Source organism: Sarcophilus harrisii, chromosome 4, assembly GCF_902635505.1.
Source record: "Sarcophilus harrisii chromosome 4, mSarHar1.11, whole genome shotgun sequence".
Classification (NCBI taxonomy): domain Eukaryota; kingdom Metazoa; phylum Chordata; class Mammalia; order Dasyuromorphia; family Dasyuridae; genus Sarcophilus; species Sarcophilus harrisii.
In genome coordinates, this window is record NC_045429.1 from 285,209,053 (window position 1) to 285,235,410 (window position 26,358).

Genomic DNA, 26,358 nt, shown 5'->3' on the forward strand with positions numbered 1-26,358 from the left:
TGGGTTCCTGTGAGGGAGAAGCCATCCGATAATCTAATTCCTTAGAGAGGGAGGGGTACTGTTTAAGGTTGAAAGTCTGATATCTGGGGAACTCAAGGGGAACTGGATGCTTTTGTTCCTGGAGAATACTGAGGACTAGGGGCAAGGTATTACCCCAGAGCTGAGGAACTAGAAATTTGGGTCCTCTCTGTGGGGAAAGGGAGCAAAAAGGATACAACTTAGTCTAGCCCTGGCTGGGCTCCAGCCCCTGACTCATGCACTTTCATTGGCACGTTTCATCTCTGCAATGCAGTGGGATAGATCAAGTAAGGGCAGCTCTATATCTCCCATTCTACATATAGTCCCCTTGTTAGGGCTTCTTTGGATTTTGGGGCCAATGCAATTGGGAACACTCTTAAGTCCTGTCTTTGATCCCTGGTTTGCCTCACCCACAACTTACACCTTGCCCTGGGTTAAATATAACTCTGATCTAAAGTCAGGGACAAGGATACCATTGCTTGCCTAGCCTAACGACCCTATCCTGGAGGAAATCCCAGGGACCAGGTAAGATGTGGGGAAGGGGAGGGGAGAAACTGAAGGGGAAACTTCTATTCCCTGGGAGAAGAAAGTACCTAGGTACTTGAGGGGAAAAACCTAAAAGGGGAGAGGGAGGATAGGGGTGGCAGACCAGCAGATTGTTGGCTACTTGGATGTAAAGAGCTTGATTGTCACTGAGAAGCAGAGAAGTTCTTAGCCTTTCCCTAGCAGGTTTGCCAAAGCTACTCGGTTTGTATCTTAACTGGTTGTCTGGGTGAAAAGACAGGAGTCCAAATAGGGAAGATAAGAGAGGCTGAGGGTGGAGAAGGCAGGTGTCCTAGGAGACAGAAACAGATCCAGGGTTGGCCAGAGGAAGGCGTGTCACCTCATTATGCCATTCTATCCCTCTCCTCAGAAATTTGGGCACTTAGTTCAGTACTCCACGGACATACACCCTTGCTCCTGTGTCTTTGTCCTCCCCTCTCCCCTCTCCCCTTCCTCCAGATCCATGTCTTAGCCATGAACCCTCTGTCTCACTGCTACCTGGGTTCCCTACTCCTGCTGATAACATGGCTTTTCCCAGCATCTGGCTTCTTTCCCAATATCTGGAGCCTGGTAGCTGCCCCCAGTTCCATCACCCATCAGGACCTGACAGAGGAAGCTGTTCTTAATGTTACTTTACAGCTCTTCCTGGAACGGCCACCCTCTGGCAGGAGTCCGCTCCACCTAGAGGACTTTCAGGTAGGACCCCATGTGTTGCTCCCAATTCTTTCAAGAGCTAATTATTCCCCTGAGGTTCCCTAAGAGTTCCTTATCCCTCCAGGGCTCTGGTTGTCAAGGGTAGGACATCAGTTCAACAAACATTTATTTAGTGGGAAGGGAGGCATCCCACCAATTGGCAAAAATAAGGGATTTGGAGTCAAAGGATCCGAGTTCAGATTTTCCCTCCTTACCACCTATATGATTTTAGTCAAATCACATGAGATGATCTCCAAGGTCCATTTCCAGTTTTAAATATCTGGTCATAAACTTGTGAGTACCAAGTTTGGAGATGGGGAATCATATTCCAGTACATATAGTGACACTGGCCTCCTTGTTAATCCTGTGTTTAAAACACTCCACTTTTAGACTCTAGGCATTTTCATAGTTTCCCTTTGCCTGGAACTTTCTTCCTCTTCATCTGTACCTCCTACTTCAAGTACCAGCTACAAAATAATCTATAGGAAGCCTTTCTCTTTTTTTTTTTTTTTGAAATGCTTTCCATAATTATATTTATGCATATTTACACACGATGTATGCATGTAATACGTTATATGTGTATTACATTTGTGTGCTCACACGCACACTATGTAGGCCTACAATACAGTAAGAGAGAGTCTCCCTCCCTCCCTCCCTCCCTCCACTATCTCCCCTCTACAAGGATGGAGTGTTGGATTTATTCAATAGGAAGCCTTTCTCAATCTCTCTACTTTTTAATTGTAGCAAGTTTGTTTGTTTTTAATACACATTACTTTATGAATCATGTTGGGAGAGAAAAATCAGAGCAAACGGGAAAAACCATGGGAGAGATTAAAAAAAAAAAAAAAGTCAACATAGTATGTTGATTTAGTCAGTCTCGTTAAATCTTTTTCTGGCTGTAGATGGCATTTTCTGTCCAAAGTCTTTTTTGATCGCTTTGGATAACTGAACCACTGAGAAGAGCCAAGCCTTTCATAGTTGATTATTGTACATTCTTGCTATTACTGTGTGCAATTTATTCTTGGTTTTGCTTTTTTTGCTCAACATCAGTTCATGTAAAATCTTTCCAGGCTTTTCTATAATCAGCTTGTTTATCATTTTTTATAGAATATTACTATTCCATTACCTTCATGTACCACAGCTTGTTCAACCATTCCCCAATTGATGGGCAGCCAGCCATTCCTTTTCCAATTCTTTCCTACCACATCCAATCTCTCTTAATTTTAATGACTTCCCTTGGTTGATTATTTACTTGAAGGTATATTGTTTGCATGGTGCTTCTCCCAGTAAATGGTGAACTTGATACATAGTAGGTGCTTAATAAATGTTTACTGACTGATTGACTACATCAAGACAAAATAATCTTTGCCTTCAAAGAATTTATGTTATACTAGGGAAGACAAATAAACTAAAGATAATTTGAGAAGTCTTGATTTCCAGGGGAAAATCTTTTCAGTGCATGATTTAGTTCTATGGCCTATGCCTGCCTGGCTCCCCTGCAGAGTACAGAAATTTTTTTAGGGTGTTCACTGCACCATCTGGTGGTAAACGGTGGAATTCTTTCTAGATTTCTAAACCTTAGATATTTTTCTCCTTTTCAGGGCCAAACACTGCTGGCTGATGACCTCTTTGGTGCTTACTTTGGGCTTGGGACCCCAACCCGCCACTTCAGAGCAGCCCTTGGTGAGGTGGCTCGTGCCAATGCAGCCCAGGACTTCCTTTCAGTAACCAAGCATAACCCTGAGCTTCACTTTGATGCAGAACAGCTAGTTGGGAGTCGGGCCCGCCTTTTGGGGAGCCTTCAGGAAGCCCTCAGTGCTGCTCGTGCCCTGGAATATGCTCTGGCTCGCCAACGCCTGGGAGCCATGCTACATACTTTACAGGTATAGGAGACTAAGGGAGAGAAAGAATATGTTAGATATTAGTAAGGACAAAGGGAAAGTCAGGACGAGGGAGGAATTTGAGGCCCCTTCTTATGTCCCCTCTTCTAAGATAATAGTACTTCCTCTAAGAGTTTTGTCATCAGAGGTGCTGGGAAATTGAAAGGTACTGGTAGAAGACTGGCCCATGGGGTACCCATGAGTCTCATGTGAACAGGAGCAGTGAATCTCGTGATGGATGATAGAGAGAGGGAAAGAAAGGATGGAGTTTAAAATTGGAAGAGAAAGAAATGGGCCATGATTGTTCTGTTTTCTACCATCAGGATTTCTACAGTCACAGCAACTGGGTAGAGCTGGGAAAGCAGCAGCCCCACCCTGATCTTCTGTGGCCAGGAAGGAAGCTCAAGAACTTGGCACAGGGTATGGGTACGATCCATACTACCTAGACGGGGGAAGGGAGTCCTGAGAGTCACTTTGGTTCCCTCGCACACCTAGGGAAAAGGGTCCCAATGCAGTCTTTCATAGAATTCTAGAATAAGAGAACTGGAAAAAACTTTCAAGACAGATTAAGGTCAAACCCTTACTATGGAGACATTCAAAGAAAGAAGGCTTGACCTGCCCAAAGTGGCAAGTCTTTCATGGCATCATGTTGCCCCCCACCTACATCACTTGTTTTTTCTTTTTGTGTTGTTGGAAGTGGGTGAAGAAGGAACAGAGGGAGAAAAGAAACCTACCTTGTAGCCCATCCCCAGGTGCACTCCTTGTCCTGCCATTAAGAATATAGAGGCACCAATTGTGATTCCTGTTAGTCTTTTTCCTTTTCTTGGGAAGTGGGAAAGAGGAGACTAAACAAATAAGGAAAGGATTTAAAATGTTGGGGACCTGGGGAACTCTTTGTATTCTGTCCCTTCACTATCTCATTCTCCCTACTTTGGCAATCCTTTTTTTCTCAGTTGGGGACCTGATGTGCTCTGACTGTGAAGAGCTGAGCTGCCCTGGAAATTTGCTGAATTCCATATTCCTTACCTCTGGCTATTTTGGGGCAAAGCCTCCCAAACCTCCAGGTATACCATAGGAAGAGACCCCATTTCCTCACTTTCCATTATTAGGTTCCTTAGTAAGGTGCCACTTCCTGTGAAAAGAAGGATCATATTAGAGTTGGCACCATTGGCATAATGAATGAAATGAATGTCTTCTCAAAATCAGGCAGCAAAATCAAAATCTGGGGATAGCTTTCTATTGCTCACAAAAGAATTTGATATGGTGGGGTAGGGTGATAAGGGGATTCTTCAGGGTTAGTGGGAATTATGCCAATCTTCTCACTCTTGTTTAAACTTCACAAAATGGCTATATTGCTGCTACTGATTTGTTTCTTGACCCCTAAGGAGTTTGGTACTAAACATAGGGAAAGGAGCTTTTTTCTCTTCTCAGTTAATAAAGGGTTTTAATGTTCCCATCTCTTATCTCTCTTGGACCTTTTTCCTCAATTTAGGGAAATGTAGCCATGGGGGCCATTTTGACCAGGGCAGCCATGATATACCCCGAGGGGGCATCAACAAGGACAGCACATCTCCAATGTTCTCACCACACCATGCTTTGCACCCTCAAGCTGCCCAGCTTGCTTTTCAGGCCTCAATTCAAGCCCTAAATCTACTCCGAGACCGCTTAGGGGATACAGGATTTTCCAGGTGAGCAGGAAAGAGGAGGTGGGAGGCAGAGAGGCAGCATTGGATTTACAATCTGAGTTCCAGTGAGAGGTAAGAGCTGTGAGATGGGTGGGGATCAGAGAACTAAGCCCTTCATTAGAGTTCTTCACCCCCCAGGCTCCTGCAAATCTCTCCAGCCTCAGGCCTGAGTTTTGTCCTGGACACTACAGGCAGTATGAGGGAAGAAATTAATGCAGCCAAAATGCAGGCTCGGAAGATCATTGATCAACATCGTGGTGGTCCCATGGAGCCTACCCACTACATTCTTGTGCCTTTCCATGATCCTGGTAACAGTGATACCAGGGCAGAGGGATCATAGATCCTGGGTTATATCTCCACTTCCCATGTTTTCCCCTTTTAAATCAGCAGTCTTTTCTCTGGCAATACAAGAGTAGTGAGTGGTCTTCCCTTTCTTTCCAAATGGCAGCATATCCTTGGGAGGGTGAGTGCCTCGGAGGTATGAAGCCAGTAGGGACTTGGAAATGGGCTGGGGATGAGGGTTAAATAAAATTTCCAGTTTCCTCCATTTTGGAAGCTGGAATGAAATCTGTTGGTAGATTTCAACATGAAATAGCAAAGTTCTGAGGAGTAGTTGTGGCAATCATTCATTCTATATTGCTATTTTCTACTCGAACCCCAAGAGTTCTATTACAGTTCTGCCAAGAAGACAAATTACTTAATTCTCTTGAGTCCCATTTTTGTTATTTATAAAATGAAAATAATGATATATATATCTGACTTACCTCCTGAGGTTGCTATACAAAAATTAAATAAGATATTAGACATGAAAGTTCTTTGAAAAGTACTGTACATTTTGGAGGTGTTATCGTTTTTGGTTTGTGTTTCCTCCTCATTACAGAGACAAAGAAGACTTCTGGGTTAGGGAATAAAAAATTACTGTAATAATTTTTGAGTAGAATTGGGTCTGTTATCATTCTTCACTCACTTCATCCTCCCTCCTTTTCTTCTCTTCAGGATTTGGACCTGTCCTTAAGACCAGTGACCCTGATGCTTTCTGGAAACATCTTAATGAGATCCATGCATTGGGGGGTGGAGATGAGCCTGAGATGTGTCTGTCAGCCCTGGAGGTCCTTCCCCCCTTAATTTTCCTTACCCCTCCTTCTTTCTTCCCATCTCTATCCTCTATCCTTCCCTCCTCTCCTCTCCTTCTTCACCTTAGGAACAAGAATTTTTCTCCTCTTTAACTTAGCTCCTTGCTCTTTGCCCAACAATTTGTTTCTTCTAGATTATTCCCCTTTCTTCCTTGGATGGAAAGAAAGTTTTTCATCCCTTCCACTCAATTTTTAATTCTTTCTTTTCTCTCTTCTCCATAACAGCTGGCCTTGCTCCATACACCCCAGTTCTCAGATATCTTTGTCTTCACTGATGCTTCCCCCAAGGATGTTCATCTCACTAGGCGTATAGAGGCCCTGAGCCAGAAGCAGCATTGCAAGGTGAACACCCCACAATAATGCACTATGCATAAGTCAAGAGAGACCCCAAGTTAATAATCCACTTAGACAAATCAGATTGGCAGGAGACTTCAAAACAACAAAAGAAAATTCAAGAAGTACATATATATGAATTTTAAGAAGCATATATACTTTTTTTCTCTCTTTTTTTTTCTTTTTTAAATTTAATAGCCTTTTATTTACAGGTTATATGTATGGGTAACTTTACATCATTGACAATTGCCAAACCTCTTGTTCCAATTTTTCACCTCTTACTCCCTACCCTCTCCCCCAGATGGCAGGATGACCAGCAGATGTTAAATATATTAAAATATAAATTAGATACACAATAAGTATACAAGAAGCATATATACTTAACATGAATCAAACACCCATGTTATCCTGCATCCTGTACTAAGCTGTGAGGAAATCTACCTCTTGGCCTTGCTATTGATGTGTTCAACTTCTCTGGGTACCAGATCTTCTCAGTGGTCATACAGAAACCTTGCCTTTGCTCTAGGGCCTTTTAACTTTCACTACTTACTTCTTTGTCACTGGATCCCAAATTCTTGACTTTGCAAGTTCAGAGATCTGTCATACTCAAATCTTAATCTCCTTTCCTGTTCTTCTGTTGCACCTGATTGTGACATATACTCCTTTTCCCCCCTTCCACTGTACCTTGAACTCCAGCGTTTGTTTTCCAGGAAAAAGCAGGTATATAAATTCAGAGATTATATGCCAGGGAAATTTAATTGGAATAGCATTTAAAGAAACAAAGTATAATGCTTTAAAATACTGAAAAACCTTAAATAGTCTTTGAAAGCTGTGAAAACTACAATTCCTTATCTGCTTTATAGTGGTGTCTTGGATATAAAATTCATTAGTTCTTTCTGCAATTTTAGGCTAATTCTCAGTGAATTGGGAAAGTACCTAATCCAATGACTATTCATTGGTGCTCCCCTTGTCTTAATATATCATTACTCTGCTGGCTAGATATCTTCCCTTCCAACCAGAGTAATCTACCCCTCAGTATTCAAAGATAAGTCTTTCTCATCACATAATCAAATGAGTAGCATGAGGGTGTGCCTTAAAGAACTTTGGTTTTCTTATAGGAGACATTGTACTGGACCTTACCATAAGAATACACCAAGAGGGCTATATCCCAAAGAAATCTTGAAGGAAAGGGACCCACATATGCAAAAATATTGTGGCAGCCCTTTTCCTAATGGCAAGAAACGAAACTGAGTGGATGCCCATCAGTTGGAGAATGGCTGAATAAGTATGGCATTCATGTACCATATATGAATGTTATGGAATATTATTGTTCTATAAGAAATGATCTGGAGGATGATTTTAGAGATGCTTAGAGATACTCTCATGTAAGAGAAACTTACATGAACTGATTCTAAGTGAAATGAGCAGAACCAGGAGATCATTGTACATGGCAAATCAGTATTATAAGACAATCAATTCTGATAAATGTGACTTTTTTCAACAATGAAATGATTGATGCCAGTTCCAATGATCTTGTGATGAAGAGAGCCATCTACATCCAGAGGATTGTGGGAACTGAATGTGGATCATAACATAACATTCTCACTCTTTTTGTTGTTTTCTTGCATTTTGTTTTCTTACTCATTTGCTTTCCTTTTTGATCTGATTTTTCTTGTGCAGCAAGAGAATGGTATAAATATATTTACACAAATTGGATTTAACATATTTTAACATGTATAACATATAGTGGATTGCTTGCCATCTAGGGAAAGGGGCGGGGAGGAGGGGAAAATCTGAAAAACAAGACTATGCAAGGGTCAATGTTGAAAAATTATCTGTGCATGATTTAAAAATAAACTTTAAACAAACAAACTTTAAAGCACACACACACAAAAGAATACACTAAGAGAATCAATCTACAATGCTGACATGGTGTTGGAGTGTGAGAATTTCCAGTGGCCTAAGGCTGAGATCACAGACTCCTCCTCGACATAGTTGACAAATGGAAAACTGCAATAACAGATTAGCCAGAGGATGCATGAGATCCTACCACAACACCCAGGCTTTAGAGATATTCTCCAGGCTTTCAAAGTCAAGACAATAGCAAAAACTGTTAATAAATCAAATAATTTGATGCCTTTCTGACCACAGGTGACATTCTTGGTGACAGAGGACCCATCAAGGCGGATTAGAAGGGAGGTCCTTTTTCCAAAACGGTTTGAGCCATATGAGGCAATAGCCAGGGCTTCAGGAGGAGAAGTCATTTTTACCAAGGACAAGCATATTCAGAATGTGGCAAGTGTGATGGGGGAAAGCATGATGGATATGGTAAGTAGCCCTAGCATACTGGGTTTGGGAAAATAGAAATCCAAGAAAACTGACATAGAAAATGCAATCGTGAGGGTGAGGGAAACAAGAAATAAATCCTTTGCTGGGGGTAGGAGCTGCTTCATGGTCTCCTTCCGGATTTCCGGTTTCTTTTCATCATTAGAGCAAAGGAAATAGATCTCATTAAAAATATTACCATTTATAAGCCTGGGGGCAGGAAGACTTTTTACAGTACCATCTGGACTATTCTGAAAGTTCCAGTTTCCGTTCATCATAAAAATAACAACCATTTTGGGCTACTATCTCTTGCTCTAGGGGTGTGTGTTGAAAATGCAATCATCTTATAAGGCTGGAAACAAGATATATGGTTACCCATAACCCATCCTCATCAATTCCTATGAATCATTCCTTCTCTTTCTTCTCTTATCTTCTTAGCCTTTCTATCTCTTATCCTCCTTTCTTTTTTCCTAGTTCCACCCCTTTCTCTTTCATTTAATTTTTCTCTCTGTTCTTCTCCCTCCTTGTCCTATGTATCTTTTTTTTATGTCTCTCCTCACAACCTCAAGGTGACCTTAGCCCTTGTGCCTCCTGTCCTACCCTGTAAGGAACCTCTCGTATTCCATGTGGACAAGCTACTCCATGGAGTCATCATCCATCTCCATGGAGAGATAAGCACCTTCAGGATCTCAGACCCCTCAGGTACTTAGAAAAAGGGACTGGTAGTTAAAGGGATCAGATTTGGGCTGGAGAATGTCTGGCTCAGGGTAACAAGGCTCAAGAGAAAGGCAGCTAGGTGGCGCCATGAATAGAACACCAGTCCTGAAGTCAGGAGGACCTGAGTTCAAATTTGATCTCAGACACTTAACATTCCTAGCTGGGTGACCTTGGGCAAGTCACTTAACCCCAATTGCCTATTAAAAAAACAAAACAAAAAGTTCAAGAGACCTAATAGTCCCTCCCCTTAGAGTTGTTCTATATGAGATAGAAATAAATTGTCTCCTCACTATGCCTTCCAGGTATTTCTCAGGATATATATCAGGATCAGGGGCCTCTGGGTCATATTCAGTGTTTTGGTCAGTTTTGGACAGTCAGCCTAAAAGACCCTCCTCAGGTTGGGGCCTGGCTGATAGCCATCACAGCACAGGGGACACCTGCAGTAAGAGTGAAAGGTAAGGAAGAGGTTGAAGCAATGGGGACAGGAAACATGGGAGCCTCTGGAGAGGATTGATGTAGTATAAGAAATGTCTCACATGCCTCTTTCCTCTTTCAGCTAAGACTTCCCTGGATTTCCTCTTCTCTTTTGGGATTCCTATTGAGAATGGACCCCATCCTGGCCTTTATCCTCTAAGCCAACCAGTTACAGGTATAATATTTAATAATCTTTCTTACTCTTCCTCCATAATCTCCTATTCCAGGCTTCAGAGATACATGAAAACTAGAGTCCATCTTCTCTCTTCACACCTTTCCCAACCTAGGTCTCCACACTCTGCTTCTAGTTGAAGTGATGGGACTGGTTTCTGGCATTCTTGAGATGAATCATTTTTACATTATCCTTCGGGGCAGCTCCAAGGGTGAGGAGTTGGGCCATGTGGCCTTGGAGCCCACTGGAATCCCCAAACGGGGACTTTTCACTGCCCTCCTGGACCCTAAGCTTCTCCTCATCCAAAGACCTTTCTTCCTGGAATTGATTGGCCAGGATGATAGGGGATCCAGTCTTCAGAGAGTAGCCTCTCAACCTTGCATTGTGGTTCCTGTCCTTCTTGAGGTAAGATTTAGAGATTATATATAGCAGGAAGGAAAAGGAAGAAGATGGAATAAACTAGTTTTTTTATCATTGTATCTTAGTCTTGCACATAGTAGGTGATTAATGAATGTTTGTGAATTGAACTGGCTAAGTTCCCCTTTCTGGATATTTTTTTCCTCTCTGAAATGAGAGGATTGGATGAATTTATGAATTTTTAGAGGAGGGAAAGATGCTGATCTATCCCCTAATCAAGCTCTCTTCATTTCCATTTTTCAGCTCAGTGGTCCTTCTAATTCTCTTAGCCCTGGCCACCAAGCTCTGCTTAGCTTCCGAATCTCTAGCTTCTCAGGACCCTGGGATCTCATCATTACAGCTTCTGTCAGGCCCAGCTTTCCCTTCACCTCCAACCTCTCTAGGTAATTATAGGAGTCCTAAGACCTAATTCTAAATACCATCCCCTGATTTTCAGTCAGTTCTGGTCTGCTTAACCCCACCTACTTCTTTAGAGCTCAGATTAATTCTGAGCCTCTACTTTTTGGTTTGGGATGTCTTGTTAAGGGGTCCCTAGGATCTTGGTAAAAGGGTTGTGAGCAGCTTGTGTCTAATTTCACAGGGTTCACCTGGAGAAGAATGAATCTGTCTGGGGGCAAATCTGGTTACAGGTTCCAGACTCAGCCACGCTGGACTCATTAGTGACAGTGATAGTGACAGCAGAAACCATGTCCAACAACCCTTCCCCCTCTGCACATGCTTTTCTTCAGCTCTTTGTGCAGTCCTTCTCCCAACAGGTAAGACAAACCTCGCCCTTCTTCAGCCCCTTTTGATAGATTGAACCATAAGGAATAGACTTTAGTTTTAGATGAGTGAAAAGAAGCTCAATTCCATTATGACTTTCTCATCCTTTGTTTCCTTCTCTCCTATCTTCGCATTTTTTTTTTTTCTTTCACACACTCCTATGCCCTATCTTTTCCCCTTTTTTCTTTCCAGGAGCAGCTGGATGATCCTGGCCCCTCCTCAAGACCAAGTCACAATACAGCTGGACCAGAGCTGTACACTTCTACTCTGGAGCCACAAAGGGATGGGGCTGCGGGAACCATTAGAGCTGAGCCTTGGTGGAAGTTGCTGCTGATGCTTAGCATAGCAACCTGGTGATAACCTTCCTGCCCACATCCCCAAACATGGTGCTGGGTAGAAAAGGGAGGCTGTGTCTATGACCCTGTCCAGATCTTATTAGTGTGGGGCTCTGACCCTGCCCCTTCTCTACCTCCCAGAAGTTGGGGTTTCTCCTTCAATTCATGGCATTCATTTTGTTTTCTTTCAGTTAAAAGCATTGGTGTGGAAGAGGTCAGGGGAGAGAAAAATTTTCCTATAATGCATTATTTTGTCCTCTTTCCTTATAAGCTTTTTTGGGAATCAAAGAAAAGACTTGTTTTTGGAGAAAATTAGTTTTGTTGCCTTAACCCTCTCCCCCTCTTTCTATCCCTTCTCTCTAGGCCAGGGACTGTTGATTATGGAAGTTTTAATGTGAGGCCTGAATCAGTTTCTGTTTTATTTTTTATTCTGTTTTATTATTCCCTACATTTTGTAGGGAAAGATGACCTTAATAAATCCTCAATAAATGATGTTCCTTTTTTTGGGGATGTGGGATATAAGGTATATAACTGGATATACTGGGAAGATTTAAATATAGGGCCTGAGAGAGTTAGAAGAAACTTTAATCATTTTTCTCTGCCGTATGAGGCCTGAGAAGTAGGAATATCTATATTTTTGCCAAGCAAAGTCATTTCAATTTTGGCAAGAATGGGGTCAGAGGAAGGTAGTGGATTTCTAGCAGTCTTCTCTCATCAACCAAAGTGTGGATGGAAAAGGTCCTTAGACTAGGGTGGGACCCCTCTGCCTTCTCATCTGGCCCAGTGGAATAGCTTCTTCAGGCTGGGCTGCCACCTTGTGTTCTTGTGGCTTTTTCAGGTCCTAGAAAAGAGAAGGAGAAAGTTGAGAATTGTGTTTTGTTTTTTTTTATGGGATTGGGATTGGGGGTGGTCAATTGTATCCAGAGCACTCTAATTTATCCCTTTGTGACTAGAGATTCTGCCACTAGCTACTTCTCTCCGTCCTCTCCTCAGCAGTCACACTTTCAGTTCAATCAGCTTTTTGTTCCAGCCCTTCTTGGGCTGGGTTATAGGCCTAAAGTGGGGACAGATAATATATTTTCAGAGAAAGTAGAGAAAATTGGGGGAAATAAATTTCAGTTGTCCCCTAGCCAATCTTCTCACAAGAAAAGAAAAACCTAATTTACCTTCCCCTGTGTCAGACTCTTCAGGCAGTTGTTCATTTTCTGGATTTGGGCCAAGAGGGAGGCCCTGGGCTCTGAATGGAAATTCTAGAAAGAGAATGAGACGGTTGGCACCTCCTTCCCTCCCCAGTCTCTTCAGGGTAAAACATTCTAATCCATTCTCTCACCTTTCCTTTATTCTAGCCACAAAGAAAAACTCTTGACCAGTCCCACAGCCCTTTCCCCTACTTCCTGAATTTCAAGAATTTCTTTCTATTCATTCAATTCTTTTTCTTATTTCTTTTATAATTCCATGACCTCCAACCCCAGTGGAAATCCAGGATTCCCTCCCTCTACCCCCCCAATCCCAATCTCTCTTCAGGGATCTCAATTTTTTACCGGCAGGTAATCTATTATACTCCCCTACGGTAGTGGAATATCCCAATTTCCTCCCCCATATCAATGGAATAGCCTACTACTCTACCCATCCCCCATCAAACGGACCAATCTTCCCACCCTCACTTTCCTGCTTTGTGCAATGGTATAACCCAATTCAGATATCACCATTAACTTCTTCCTTTCCTGGGATCTTCCAGAAGCTTCTTCTATTTCTCCCTTCTCAATCCTCATACCTCACCAAGATTTCCCAGATGCAGCTGCCATCTCTGAGCCTCCTTTAGACTCTCTCTATACCAAGCTTGGCTTTTTTCCAATAGCTCCAGCCCCTGCCACAGGGCATCCTGCTCTCTCTCTATGGCACGCATCCCTTGAAGCTATGGGAGAGTAGGAATATGAAAGAGGGTGACCAATCTTTCACATCAAAACTCTAAATAACTTGTTTTCCTTTCCCACCAGAAAAAGCTGAACTACTACTTTCCTCAAGTTTCTTGGGATTGGGAGTGGGGAGTAACCCTTGGGTATCACTCTTTGTCCCTATTCTGAAGGTGGGTTCATTGGCTACCGATTACAAGATCCAGGACTAACCAGCTAAGACCTCAAGGTGATGGGTGGTAGTGTTAAAAATCGGGTGAGGGAAGGCTTTTAAACCCAAGGTTCTGTGAAGAAAGGACAAGGATATCTGAATCTCACCTCACCCAAAGGAAGAAGGTCAGTGCTCCAGGATCCTGGCAATTGGTCTCCAGTGGCAGTAACAAGACAGTATAAGAAGTTTGCCCAGAGATCCTGGACCCGCCAAGCTTCTGACTCCCCATAGCCTTGGTTTCTGGAGGTCAGAGACCAATACACACATGCAGCCCAGGGCATAGCCCCACCCACCAGAGGACACATCCCTCCTGCCAGCTACCCTCCCTCCACACAGCCCTCGGCTTTGCTTCTCATTCATTCTTTCTGACTGCACCTTTCCTCTCATGTATTTATTTCCTTTTGGGACATTCTGTTTTAGAACTGGAAGGATCTCACAGAATTATAGAATATTGGAGTTGGAAGGTATCTTAGAAATCAATTACAGATAAACAGATCCTGAGAAGGGAAACAACTGGATCATGGTTACAAGTCAGTGGCAGACTTATCCATACGGTCTTTCAAAAGTAATATGTTACCCTTCTAAGATTTTGGTGGTGTTGGTATTCCTCAATTCCCACCTGCCTTTGTTTTTAGAGGGTCCAGGAAAGCAATGGTTTTTCCAAATTATATATTTTATTCCTCAAATCATAATTTTCCCTCAGGCAAACAATACTAAAGTTAGGGGTAGGAGATCTGGAGTTGAAGAGAAGGGATAAAAGAGCACTTGATATCCTGGAGGAGAAAGGAGGGCTGGTCAGAGAATAGAGGAAGCGGTAGGTAGAACTTGCTGAATCATGAAATTGCTCAAGTCCAATTCGGGATCTTCTAAATCCAGTTTCAGGAACTTATCCACCAAGGCCTGGCAACTAAAATGGAGAGAATGTTGGAGGAAGAATATGTTTTGATTTTCTAGAGGAGAAGGAATATAGAAGCTGGGATTGGATGCTCACTTTTCTATCTGATTGTCCTTTAAAAGTCCTTTATCAGGCTTGATAGGCTTTCCCTTTTGGATCAACTCTGAGACCTGGAAAATGAAAAGAAGCAAGATAGGGTGGTCAAGAGGTGTGCTTCAAGGCATAGGATAAGAGCTGGGGAATGAAGAAAGACCAGAATCTGTGGGAAGAAGTCAGAAACAGGCTAAGAGATTTTAGAGACTAGATACTTGGGTCCATGAAAAGACTTAAGGATTCAAGGGGAAAGAAGGCTATGAATTAGTGAGCTGGATGCTATATTCTATTACCTCTAATCCACGAGTAATGAGTTTAGCTGGGAGTCCAGCTTGGGCTGCCGTGTGAGAGGCATGACTGGCATTTGCAACACCTTCTCGGACCTGATATAAGAAGATGAGATCATTTCCATCCCTGCAGGTCTCCATGGTCTTGTGGAAAAGAAAAATGGAAAATCTATCACATACTTTATTTTTCTGAACATCCTAGATGAGTTACTTCTTTGAGAGACTGAGGAAAGAGGTGACACATTTCCCCGCTCTCAGACTGTAGAGACAAAGAGCCTTTGGGAAGCTCCCAGAATGATGACAGAAGCAATAATTCTCACCCTTAGCTTTCAGTTTATCAGAAGAGAGGATTATTGTTCTTAGAAAACTACCAAACTGGGGTTCTGAATTTTAGACTTAGAAAATGCTTTCATCTTAAAGGTAAGATTGATATCATCACCAGATACTCCACAAGGGATCCAGGAGGCTGCAGCTGAATGAGGTTCACAAAGTTGGTGGCAACAAAGATCTGGGGGCAGTTGGGTCCTTGGTACACCCAGTGTCTGAGTACGGAGGCTAAAAGTGCCAGTCCATCTACCTGAAGAGGGTATATAGGAGAAGAGAATAAGGATTACAAGTCATATACAGATCTATACTTTCCCTGTTCCTCGAGCCTGCTCCTATCGTCTCCCTCCATTATTCTCCTTTGAACTCTTTCTTTCATTTCCATGTAGCTTTTCTTCTTTTTCCCATCGGCCCACTCCCAGTTCCTCCTCTTCTTCCCTGGTTCCCAGTCATTCTTGCCTTACCGTGTTAGTTCCCTTCCCAAACTCATCAATGAGGACCAGGGACCTCTCAGTGGCATTGTTCACAGCTTTTGCCACCTGATAATAGAGATGGAAATGGGAAGATTAATTTCATTCATTCCTCAGACTCTACACTTTCACCCCTTTTTCTCAGACAGGAAGAGGGGATATTTCATATGTTGAGTGGTTTTCAGGGTGGAAGTTCCCTATATTACCCCCATCCACTTTGCCACCTTTGGCTCCCTTTGCTCCTTCTGACCTGATTTAGATCAATCATGAATGTGGAGAGACCAAGGGAGACTGACTCAAAATTGTGGATTCGAGTGAAAATGGCATCTACTGCTCCAACTTCTGCCTTGCCTGCTGGCACAAAGCTCCCTACTAGAGCCATGAAGGTAATCAGACCTATCTGGATGGAGGAGAGAAAAGAAAAGTAGTAAGGATAAGAGTTAGGGAATGAAGAAAGACCAGAATCTGTGGGATGAAATCAGAAACAGGCTAAGATATCTAAAGGAGTCAGGGAACTATGGAAGAAAAAAATGGACAAACTTTAAAGATTGTGTGTGGGGAACTGAACAATTTGTGTCCAGCATCAGCCCCAAGATCCCTGATATAATATCCCTATGTCAGATTCAGGAGGAACTGAGTGAAAGGAATGAAAACCAACAAAAAGTGAACCAGAGCCAGATCAAAGCACAGAAATGAAAAGCTCTAAGACAGGCAGGTGATGAAAGTGGTGATAGATCATAAAGAAGGAATCTCTCCACCTGTTTAAGGTAGATGCTTTTTCCTGATGAGTTGGGGCCTGTGATGATTTTGATCCTTCCTCTGTCTCCACCACTCTCGGCAGAGTTTGGTACAAAGGTATGAGAACACAGCTCCATCAGTGGATGTCTAGGAATGGCCAGAGAAATGTTAATTGTGGAGGCAGCTAGACAGCGCAGTCTGCACTAGTTCTGAAGTCAGGAGAACTGAGAAATTTTTGTGCAAAATCTTTTTAACTTGATGTAATCAAAGTTGCCCATTTTGCCTTTTATAATATTCTCTAGTTGTTCTTTGGTCATAAATTCCTCCCTTCTCCAAAAATCTAATAGGTAAATTATCCTTTGTTTTCCTAATTTGTTTATGGTACCATTCTTTATGCTCAAATCATGTATCTACTTTGATCTTATTTTGTTATGGAGTGTGAGATGTAGGTCTATGCTGATTTTCTAACATATTATTTTCCAGTTTTCCCAGCAATTTTTGTCAAATAGTGAGTTCTATTCCACTGATCCACCACTATTTCTTAACCAGTATCAAATGGTTTTGGTTACTGCTGCTTTATAATATAGTTTTAGGTTTAGCACTGCTAAGCCTCCATCCTTTGTATTTTTTTTTTCATTAATTCCCTTGATATTCTTGACTTTTTGTTCTTCGAGATGAATTTTGTTATTATATTTTCTCGTTTTATAAAATAATATTTTGGCAGTTTGATTAGCATGGCACTTAACAAGTTAACCAGTTTAGGCAGAATTATCATTTTTATTATATTAGCTTAGCCTAGCCATGAATAATTGATATTTTTCCAACTGGTTAGATCTGATATTATTTGTGTGAGAAGTGTTTTGTAATTGTGTTCATATAGTTCTTAGATTTGTCTTGGCAGGCAGATACCCAAATATGGATGAATATTTACAAAAATATAAAGAACCTGAAAAATGTTAATTATATTGCCTGTTCTTGATTCTTTCAGATGTTCAGGAAGAAGTGATGTGAGAGCCGTAATGCCCATTCATCCTTGTGATCCCATTTTGATTCCCACAACATTTAGTACTGACCTGCCATCTTGTATTCTCACCCCAGGAATTTTAGAGGAATACTGGGGTCGTGAATAGCCATAGTCCCGGGCAGCCCCAGCCAGGGCCAGTAGGACATCTAGTCGGGAAGCAAGATCTATCACGCGGTTCAACATTGCCCCCCTGGATAGCACCTGGCACTGCAGCTGGTACATGAGTAGTGTCTCTCCATCTGGGTAGGGAACAGGGAGCCCAAAAGGGAGGGAAAGGGAGGAAGACCAAGGGACACAGAGAAGGCAAATGTGAAAACAGGATCTGATAAGGAAGAGTTGATGGAGAGGATCCAGTTAAAGAAAAGAAGAGGATTCTCTAGGCTAACACCCACCCCTTCACTTACCTCTAATCTCACAATGAAGGTCCCCCAGGATAGAGTCCAATTCCTTGGTTCGGGAACTTCGATAATGTAGCTTCTCTTCAGACAAAAACTGTGGAGACATGGATTGGACCCATAGTGGTGCTCACAACCCTTCTCCATAGGGAATCCCTTTCTTTTCCACTTATGATTTTTTTGGCTTCTTTCCCCTCTCCCATTTCCTTCCTCCTTTCCATTCTCATTCTCTTCCCTTTGCTCTAGAACTTACAAAGATCAAACTGTGGGTTGAGGCTGAGAGATAGAATTGCCTTGGTCACTAACTCAATTCATTCCTCATCTTTGCTACCCCACACACTGATCCCTAATTCATCTCATTCACCACCATCCCTATCCCACACAGGACCAAGTTCTCACCATGAAATCTAGACCCACAATCTCAAAGTCACTTCGATCTACCATAAAGGGCAGGCGGGGAATAGAGAGAAGGAAGCCAATCTAGAGAGGTGAATGAGGGAAAAGAAATTTAAAAGTTATTCTAAGGCTTGGCCTTAACTATCCCAGGGGAATTCCAAGGACTGTCTTCCATGTTTCCCCAAGAGGCTCTAATGTTCCTTTCAATATACGTTGAGTTCCCCTAGAGGTTTCTGGGTCCATCTATATCCCACCAGAATAAGACTTCTGTCCCCTAAAAGCATAATTGTGCTAGAGCCAGCTTGAAACAGCACAAGCTAACGTTAAATTTTTAGCATGTACATTTACAGCTAGAAACCGGCAAATATTAAAAATCAGAACTTGACTTATATTGCTTTGTTGATTGTCTAGACTTAAGAAAGTAATGGAAAAAATATCAATAATATAGATTAAACTGAACAGTGTGTTGGTGTATTTTTTTTCCACTTGGAGAACCAGTTGTCAAACATTTACCAGTGCAATACTGCCCCAAAGTGTCAGAATGAGTTGTAAAGGAGATGTCATAATTCTTCTCTCACCAAAGGGATGTAGAGAACACAGCATGAAGGAATACGGCTATCCAGAGTCTCCAGCTCTTTTCGGGCAACCTCTGTGAGGAAACTAGGAAGTCCCATCAGCCTCCGTTTCTCTAAAAAAAGTAATAAGTGAATAATACAGATGTACTTTTCACATATTCTCCTTGTGATGAGGACAGAGCTGTAAACTTCACTGGGGCAGGGACTTTAATCTAAATTGTATATACCTTATTGAGCTCTGCACATCTTTGCTCATCTAAAAATATGGACTGATATTTCCTCCCTACACCCTTTTCCAGATTTTAGCCATAGGGGGTTAGGAGGGAGGTTTCCAGTAATAACATTTGATGAAGCATATCTATGTTTCAAGAAGATTGGGGCCCCTCTCTTTAAACTTACTCTCATCAAGATCTGGATCAATGTTGGGTCGGACAGTAAATCTATTTTCAGCAATGCTGCCCTCAAAGTCCACCTAGATGGGGAGAACCTGTTCCTATCACCATAGTCCCAAATCTACTTCATATTCCTCCCTGTTCCCCACTGTAGTCTTAGGCCTTCTGGATTTTGTGTCTCTCCTCCCAGATAAATCTCTAATAATACTGTAGTCCATCCTTCCCTGCTTCCAATCCCATTTTATTTCCACTTTTGTTCTTCAACTCCCAGTTTTATTGCTCTATTTCTCATCTCTTCCCCTTACCAGTCCTTTCTTTTCTAGTCTCCACAAATCTGTCTTTAATAATCTGCTCCTCCCTCTTTGCTAATTTCTCCCCTTATGCCACCATCCAGTTTTATCCTTCTGCCCTGTTCTCCCATCTCTCCTTTTTCTTTATTCCCTTACCACTTTGTTAATGAGGCAGGCAATGTGGCAGAGGTCATCAGAAAATTCTTGAGCGATATCCCGGAAAAGCTGGGTGGACTGAGGCAGAGATCGACAAGTATCTCGAAGGCCCAGAGCACTATACACTGTCTGCAGAAAAAGTGGTAAAGAATTGGGAGAGGTGCTTTCTAGAGTACCCTGAAAAAAACAGTGACAAAGACACAGAAAAATAGAAATAGTATGTAACCAATGGTAAAGAAAAAAAGAAGAGGCCATGAAGAAAGACATGTAAACAAAAGACAAATACAAGCAGACAAAAGCATGCGTGGGATGATGCAGGTAAAGAAGGGAAGTGCTACTTGGGAGAGCAGAGATTGGCAGAAATTGTCTTTGGGTGAGAAAGAGTTAAGAAGGTTGGAGGACATCAATTTGGAACAACTTCAAAAAGTTCCTGCCACTTCAGGATCAGGAGAGAAGATAATATAAAATAATCTCTGCTCTCAAGAAGCTTTTACCTTTTAGCTGGAAAAATACAGTGTATTTAAATATATATTTTTCATATATGTTTAACAAATAAACATAGATCTTTTAATATATTTAATGATAACTTAGTATGAGCATTCTTTCTATAATTCAATCTGATATATAAACAATCTTAATTGCTATGGCTATTTTCTAATTTTGTTAGACTGTTCTTCAGATAACAGACATAGAGTACAGTATGGAAAAGAATATTTCTAGGAGACACATGGTTGGTGCAGAGGCCTCTGGGCAGAACTTAGGTGAACCCATACTCGAAAGTTTGATGTGATCTGCCAAAGCTTGTGCTTCAATGCCAAGGTCTTTAATAACCCCGTGAAATATGGCATGGGAATGGGATCTTAGTACATGAAGTACAGAATAATTGATTATTAATGTGGTATAATTAATACTAAAAGAAATCATATAGGGAGAAAAAGAAGACCTTGGATGCCTTTTTTGAAGTCCTTTCTTACGAGTCTCAGTTTCCTTATCTATGAAATGAAGAAAATGGCCTCACAGGCCCTTTTAGCTTTAAATCCCATGTTCCTATAATTTGTGTAAACCAGGATAGTTGAGGAAAGCTTTTCTGAAGGTAAAACTTGAATTGAGCCTGGAAGGTTGGTGAGGATTTGAATAGGCAAAGAAGAGCATTCCAGCATGGATGCAACAGCATAAACAAAGATGTAGAGTAAGAAAGTGAAGCTATTATGTTAGTTATTGGAGGATACAAAGTTCAGAGAAGATAGAGCCCCAACCCTCATGAGGCTTAGTCTGGAAAGTTCTCTGGAGTCCAGTAGGTAGGGGATAGAGGAGGAGCAAAAAGTTACCCAGGGATGGAGGAAATAGGAATCCTTACCTCATAGAGAATTTTCCAGTCGCTAACCTTTGTCTGTGACAGGAGCATACGTTTCAGGATAAGCTACAGACAAACCAGACATCTGTCATTGGTCCTCTTCTCAAAGGGACCCTAGCATCTAAATTCCCAGGATAGCCCTAATCTCTTCCCTTACTTTGCTTTCCCTACCCTTCCTGACTTACAGGTACATTCTTGATGTGGCTCAGAAGTCTGTGCAGGGTCAGTGCCATCTCTTGGTTTTGAGGCAGCAGGAAAAACTGGATAACATCTAGACGGGAATTCAGTTCCTCCAAGTCTTGAGTTGGCCGCATCAACCACAGCCTGGGATGCATGCAGAAGAGAGGCTGAGGTCTAATAATAGCACCTCCCTCCCAGGGTCATTGTGACAATCAAATGGAATAATGATTGCAAAGTGATTAGCACAATGCCTGGTATATAGTAAAGGCTATATAAATGCTATACAAATATCCACTCTTCACTGCCTCTTGTCTTATGTTGAAAGAAACTTAAAAGGTTATCTAGCCAAATTTTTTCATTATACAGATGAAGAAGAAGACACAGAAAAACATTCCTGATCAGGTGGTAAGTCTGGGTGCTAGGATAAGTGTGTATAAATACCATGAATACTAATACAAACCATACATTTGCATGAATGTATAATATTATTGTATATATGTATAACTGTGCCATGTTGGATTTTTTGGATGTATTTTCTATATATTTATGGTGTATTCATTCATTTTATATATAATACATACTCAATATATTTTATGGTATGTCATGTGTGTCTGTAGATATTATATGGTTTTGTTCATGAGTGTTTGTATGTAACGTAATTCATTGTACTATTAAAGACGCAGAAGCCTAGGTTTCAAGTCTCAGAATTGATGATTGTTACCTATGTGACTTTGGACTGTGAACATTTCTGGGTCACAGTTTCTTTATTAAAAGAAACAGGGAAAATAATCTCTGTCCTCCCTATCTCCATGCAAATTGTTTGTTTGCCCAGTAACCCTTGCTGCAACCAGAAACTATAGAAGGAATTGTACTCTCTCCTACCATTTCCTGCTTTCCCTGGATGCTACATTTGGAGTTCAGCAAAGCTTCTTCTCTATTTTGTCCTTGGGGACTTTCAATGGGTTAGACATGTAGAGTTGATCACGTTTTTCCCCCAATGTAATATTTTTTAACGTTGAAAACTATGATAATAGATGTGAATATATTTTGTAAATTGTAAATGGCTACACAACGTAAGGTACTATGATTTTAACAGACTCACCTGAGCAGTTTTTCACCCCTCTTGGATCTACAACGGTTGAGAATTCCTGAAAAAGTGGAGGAGTCGTCACATCAGGGGTTGGGGAAGAGCAATGGGTGTGTCAGATCAAGCAGGGGCATGACCCAATAGGGAGATTAGGATTGAGGCATCAGGGCCTGGGGCCCTAGTGTTGGTGAGGCATGCTCAGGGGCGTTCCCGGATTTAGGACACAAAGGGAGCCAGAGCCAGGTGCCAGGCCACATCCTGAGCCAGCATTATAGTGTATAGGAAAAGGGCAGGGCTGGGTAAACACACACACACATACACAAATCACAGAATTTCACATAAAGAAAGCAGATTATGTAACAGAAATATATATATATATATATATATATATATATATATATAGAGAGAGAGAGAGAGAGAGAGAGAGAAACATGGATAAAAGCATAAATCAGGACAAAAGAAAAGTCAGAGCCTATAAAAGAAACAAAGATAATGAAGAAAAGGCTATATATATATAAATCAATGACACTGATTCTCTCCATCAAAGAAAAATAAAATCCCAAGATTATTAATGATAGAAAAGCTCTATCAAAGGGGATCCAAAAACTGACAGAAACATAATGAGTGAAATAGCTAGCACTAGCTGATGTGTACACAAATGCATAAAGCAGACAAAGCCTTTGTGGGAAAAGAGAATAAATGCCCTGCATTTTCTGGGACAGTGGAGGAGATGCCACCTACCAAACAGGCTGAGCCCCTCCTTTAGTCCACTGGTCACTTTGTACACCGATGGATGGGTTTCACTCTTAAATATTTGCAGGACGCTGTGGGGAACATTTGGGGGAGATAGGGAAGAGGAAGGTATAATCTAGGAGTCCAGATGACATGCCCTAAATGGGTAAAGAATCTTTTTAGGTGGGGATGAGACACACAATCCTGGGATCTAGAAATAAATTCTTCCCTCAATTGCCTTTCTTTCCCTTTTAGAAAAGATGACATACATCTGTTTCCCCTAATCCCATCCATTCTGCTCTCTTTCTCCAGATAAATCTAGGATTAGGGAAGATGCATCATTAGGTTTTTTAGAGCATTAGGGATTTAATCTTCCTTTTCACCATCTCTTAAGACCCTTCTGTCTCTTTCTCCTCACCTATAAGTATCCTGGTCTATGCTCACGAGATGTGTTCTGAGGATAGGAGACAAAACAAAAAGGCAAGTAAGATTGGAGAGACTCCTGTTATTCCCAAAGTCATTTTAGCTGTTGGTCATCTGTGTCCTCTATGCTGACCTTGTATTGTTATCCTCAAAATCTATATGGAAAAACTTCTAAAAAATTAGAAACTATAGGAAGGTAGAAAAGGCTACTTCATGAAGTAATGAGTTCCCTGTCACTTCAAATAAAAGCTGGATGATCTGTTGTCAGGAGAGGATGTTGTGAATGGGATTTCTGCTCATTCACTCACGTATAAATCATGTATAAATCAGTACTGGTGGCTTCTAAGATTCCTTTGCCATGCTCTGACTTCTATCACCTTCCCCTAGTCTTATTCTTCCTTCTCTCCCCCCACCCCCACATTGGGTGGGTTACCTACAAGACAAATTTCTTGAAGCCTAGAATTGGGACATTGACACTACCATCTTCCAGTTCCACACTGACTCTTCTCCGATTCAGAAACTTGAGCAATCCTCCTAGAGCTTGTATCTGGTGATAAAAAGGGCAAGGGCAAGGGCAAGGGCAGAGAAGTGTCAAGTCCCTCTGAAGTCATGCATGGTATGATAGAACCTAAATAGGAGCTTTTTTAGGGATCAGCTAGGTCCCCTCAGCCATGGCCTCTGATGGGCTCTGCGGCAGTTTTCTTTCTCCCAGACCAACTTTCCCTTCTGCCACCCTCAAAAACCCTTCTAACCATGAGAGGACAATCGAATGGGATGATGGAAGAGAGGAAGAGGATTTTCTCAGTATATGTCAAGGATTCTGGGATGAAGGAAAAGTTACCAGAGAGGATGCGCTGTTTGCTGATTTCTAGACCTGTGGAAATAGGGTAGTTGAAGAGCCAAGTCACAGAATATCAGAACTGGCAGTATGTTTAGAGATCATTTAGTCTAATCCTTTAATTTTAGGGCTGGAGTTGGGGGAAGGAGGTAGGTACCCTTGATGAGGGTGATAGAGTATAAGAAAAGTTAAAAAATGAGAATGAGGAATGGGGCTATTGAGTCAGGATAAAAGTTATGGGTGGGCTGATACCAAAATCCACACGGGGCAACAATACAGTTTCAGGGCTCCCCAGTTCCTTGTGCTCAGGTGAGACTGCAGGAGAAGCAGAGAAGGATAGCTTCAGCTTGAGACCCCCAGGTTCTCTCTTTCCCTTTAGTCTTGACCAGACACCTTTAGCCTCCCCCAAGATTCTGTCAGCCCTTCCCAGATATATCTAGTTGTCTCCCAGATGCATCAGCCCTCTTCTAGAAATTGCTAGTCCTCCCCCAAAATTTCTAGAGCTGACACCTAATTTCCTAGACATCAAATGCATTCATACCCTCACAAGACACCATATACAGAGCTCTCCCTCAAGCCCTCACCCAGGCCCCCTAGAAAACGAGCCATGTTCTCATCCTGCTTGGCACTTGTGATGATGGATCTTGGGTTGATTTCATCCACAACTTGATAGGAGAAAATAGACTTGGTTAAGTGCAACTTGGAAGACCTCCCGTTCTCTGCCAGAGCCCTCAGTCTTGTCACCCCAAGGGGCGACTTGCATGCTGGGACCTGGGCAGGAACACCAGGACCTGGCAGCAAACTCATCAGGGAGGAGATCCTTCCTGGAGACTGCTTAAAATGAGCTTTAAGAAGGGCCGAACCGAATGTGCTCATGAGTATGGGTGTAGTCCTGGAACCTCCTGAGGACTGTTCTCACCTCTCCGGAGAAGTTTAAGGTGATCACAGTCAGGGGTGTCTGGCAAGAAATAGATGGTGGAGTCAGCGCTGTCATAGTAGGCTAGGCCCAGGCGTCCAGAATGCCACAGCACACACAAGTAGGTCTGTGGGAGAAGTAACCATGGTCATCTCCAACCTACTCCTGCCACCCCATCTCTCCAGTGGGGCCCCTGGCTCCTCGCGGGCCCCCTTTGTGGGCAGAGCCTGAGGTTTCCCTTGCAGCCGACCCCTTCCCCCCAGAAACCTCTGCTTGTCCTTCCTCTTCTTCCTCTCCATCCTGGACCAGAATTGGAGGGCAGAGGCGAGCGGGTGCTTCTGCTCCCTCATCCTGGAGGACGGCACTGGCTTGGGCTCCCAAGAAAGCCATGGTTCTTGGGGACCCGGGGGGGCTAGAAAAAGAAAAAAAGGCCAGCCCGCGTTTTCCTTTCCTTCACGCCCCCCTCCCCCGGCCCTTCCCCGGAAGTTCCCCAAGGCTCAGCCGGGGGCAGAATCCCCACGTACAAAAATGTGCAATCCTAAATCTCAAGTAAAAGACAATTTAAGCGCTAATCTAGTTCATCCTCTTCAGTTCTACGGGGGAAGAAAGAAGCCGAGGGCCAGAGTAACTGACTGACTGGCCCAGGATCGCAGAGCGAGTCTCCAAAGCCCGTGGCCACTAATGCACCGTAGCCTCGGCTAGATGAACACGCTTTCTGGGAGAAGATTGTGGAAAATGACGTGCGGCACACGGCCGGGCGCTCTAGGAGGGGCGACAGCTCCGCCCGGCCCGGCAGGGCGGGAATTTGCCCTTTTTTTTTTTTTTTTCCCCACCCGGGGGGTGGGGGGGGGGGGGGGGGGGTGGGGGGTGGGGGGTGGGGGTGAGACGAGCTAGGGAATTAAACAATGTAAATCAACCCGTGGGAGGCCCCAAATCTCGCTCCGCTAAAACGGGTCCCCCGGGCTCTGGCTCCGGACACGGACCGCGCCCACGGGCTGGGAGAGGAGGGGAAGGGACCCGCCGGGCTGAAAGCAAGGAAGGAGGGGCGCTCACTCCCACCGCGCACGCGCCCCTCGGAAAGGAGGGTGGGGCGAGCCTGGCCGGAAGCTCGCGGAGAAAGCTCCCATTCGCTTTCTGGGCCAAGGAGAGGAAGGCGCGTGACTCACTTCCGAAAGCTGATTG

General features: G+C 42.8%; 3 protein-coding genes across 3 annotated transcripts; 1 reads left to right on the forward strand and 2 right to left on the reverse strand.

Moving 5' to 3' along the window:
• Positions 1-21: 21 nt before the first annotated feature.
• VWA7 (von Willebrand factor A domain containing 7) lies at positions 22-11,820 on the forward strand. The gene is made up of 17 exons (XM_003768930.3): positions 22-543; positions 1,021-1,257; positions 2,856-3,137; positions 3,458-3,554; positions 4,088-4,198; positions 4,627-4,822; positions 4,958-5,127; positions 5,816-5,928; positions 6,178-6,294; positions 8,437-8,613; positions 9,180-9,312; positions 9,630-9,782; positions 9,884-9,976; positions 10,089-10,378; positions 10,634-10,773; positions 10,971-11,145; positions 11,345-11,820. Exons 2-17 carry the CDS (start codon positions 1,036-1,038, stop codon positions 11,507-11,509), a joined length of 2,634 nt encoding a protein of 877 aa, XP_003768978.1. The 5' UTR covers positions 22-543; positions 1,021-1,035; the 3' UTR covers positions 11,510-11,820.
• Positions 11,821-12,054: 234 nt separating this feature from the next.
• Positions 12,055-13,908, reverse strand: SAPCD1 (suppressor APC domain containing 1). Its single transcript, XM_003768929.4, has 4 exons — positions 13,724-13,908; positions 13,262-13,402; positions 12,654-12,737; positions 12,055-12,328 (listed from the first exon to the last, which is right to left on the reverse strand). The coding sequence occupies exons 1-4, from the start codon at positions 13,838-13,840 to the stop codon at positions 12,230-12,232; spliced, it is 441 nt and encodes a 146-aa protein (XP_003768977.1). The 5' UTR covers positions 13,841-13,908; the 3' UTR covers positions 12,055-12,229.
• Positions 12,057-25,999, reverse strand: MSH5 (mutS homolog 5). Its single transcript, XM_003768928.4, has 26 exons — positions 25,444-25,999; positions 25,180-25,303; positions 24,845-24,925; positions 24,513-24,575; positions 24,175-24,296; positions 23,860-23,969; positions 23,418-23,453; positions 23,009-23,091; positions 22,283-22,328; positions 21,186-21,324; positions 21,004-21,066; positions 19,647-19,775; positions 19,208-19,280; positions 18,812-18,921; positions 18,237-18,317; positions 17,847-17,934; positions 17,492-17,681; positions 16,439-16,565; positions 15,931-16,080; positions 15,675-15,749; positions 15,326-15,463; positions 14,893-15,030; positions 14,603-14,676; positions 13,719-14,518; positions 12,654-12,737; positions 12,057-12,328 (listed from the first exon to the last, which is right to left on the reverse strand). Exons 1-24 carry the CDS (start codon positions 25,564-25,566, stop codon positions 14,407-14,409), a joined length of 2,475 nt encoding a protein of 824 aa, XP_003768976.1. The 5' UTR covers positions 25,567-25,999; the 3' UTR covers positions 12,057-12,328; positions 12,654-12,737; positions 13,719-14,406.
• Between the last annotated feature and the right edge of the window lie 359 nt (positions 26,000-26,358).

Coding starts and splice junctions, on each gene's coding strand:
- VWA7 (XM_003768930.3), top strand. CDS start 1,036: ATGAACCCTCTGTCTCACTGCTACCTGGGTTCCCTACTCCTGCTGATA. Junction 1,258..2,855: donor TCCACCTAGAGGACTTTCAG/GTAGGACCCCAT, acceptor TCTCCTTTTCAG/GGCCAAACACTGCTGGCTGA. Junction 11,146..11,344: donor TGCAGTCCTTCTCCCAACAG/GTAAGACAAACC, acceptor TTTTCTTTCCAG/GAGCAGCTGGATGATCCTGG.
- SAPCD1 (XM_003768929.4), bottom strand. CDS start 13,840: ATGGGGAGTCAGAAGCTTGGCGGGTCCAGGATCTCTGGGCAAACTTCT. Junction 12,738..13,261: donor ATCTGGGAAATCTTGGTGAG/GTATGAGGATTG, acceptor TTCTCTTTCTAG/AATTTCCATTCAGAGCCCAG. Junction 12,329..12,653: donor AGAGTCTGACACAGGGGAAG/GTAAATTAGGTT, acceptor TCTCTTTTCTAG/GACCTGAAAAAGCCACAAGA.
- MSH5 (XM_003768928.4), bottom strand. CDS start 25,566: ATGGCTTTCTTGGGAGCCCAAGCCAGTGCCGTCCTCCAGGATGAGGGA. Junction 19,281..19,646: donor CCTGCCTCATTAACAAAGTG/GTAAGGGAATAA, acceptor CTCCCCATCTAG/GTGGACTTTGAGGGCAGCAT. Junction 15,750..15,930: donor TCATGATTGATCTAAATCAG/GTCAGAAGGAGC, acceptor CTCTATTATCAG/GTGGCAAAAGCTGTGAACAA.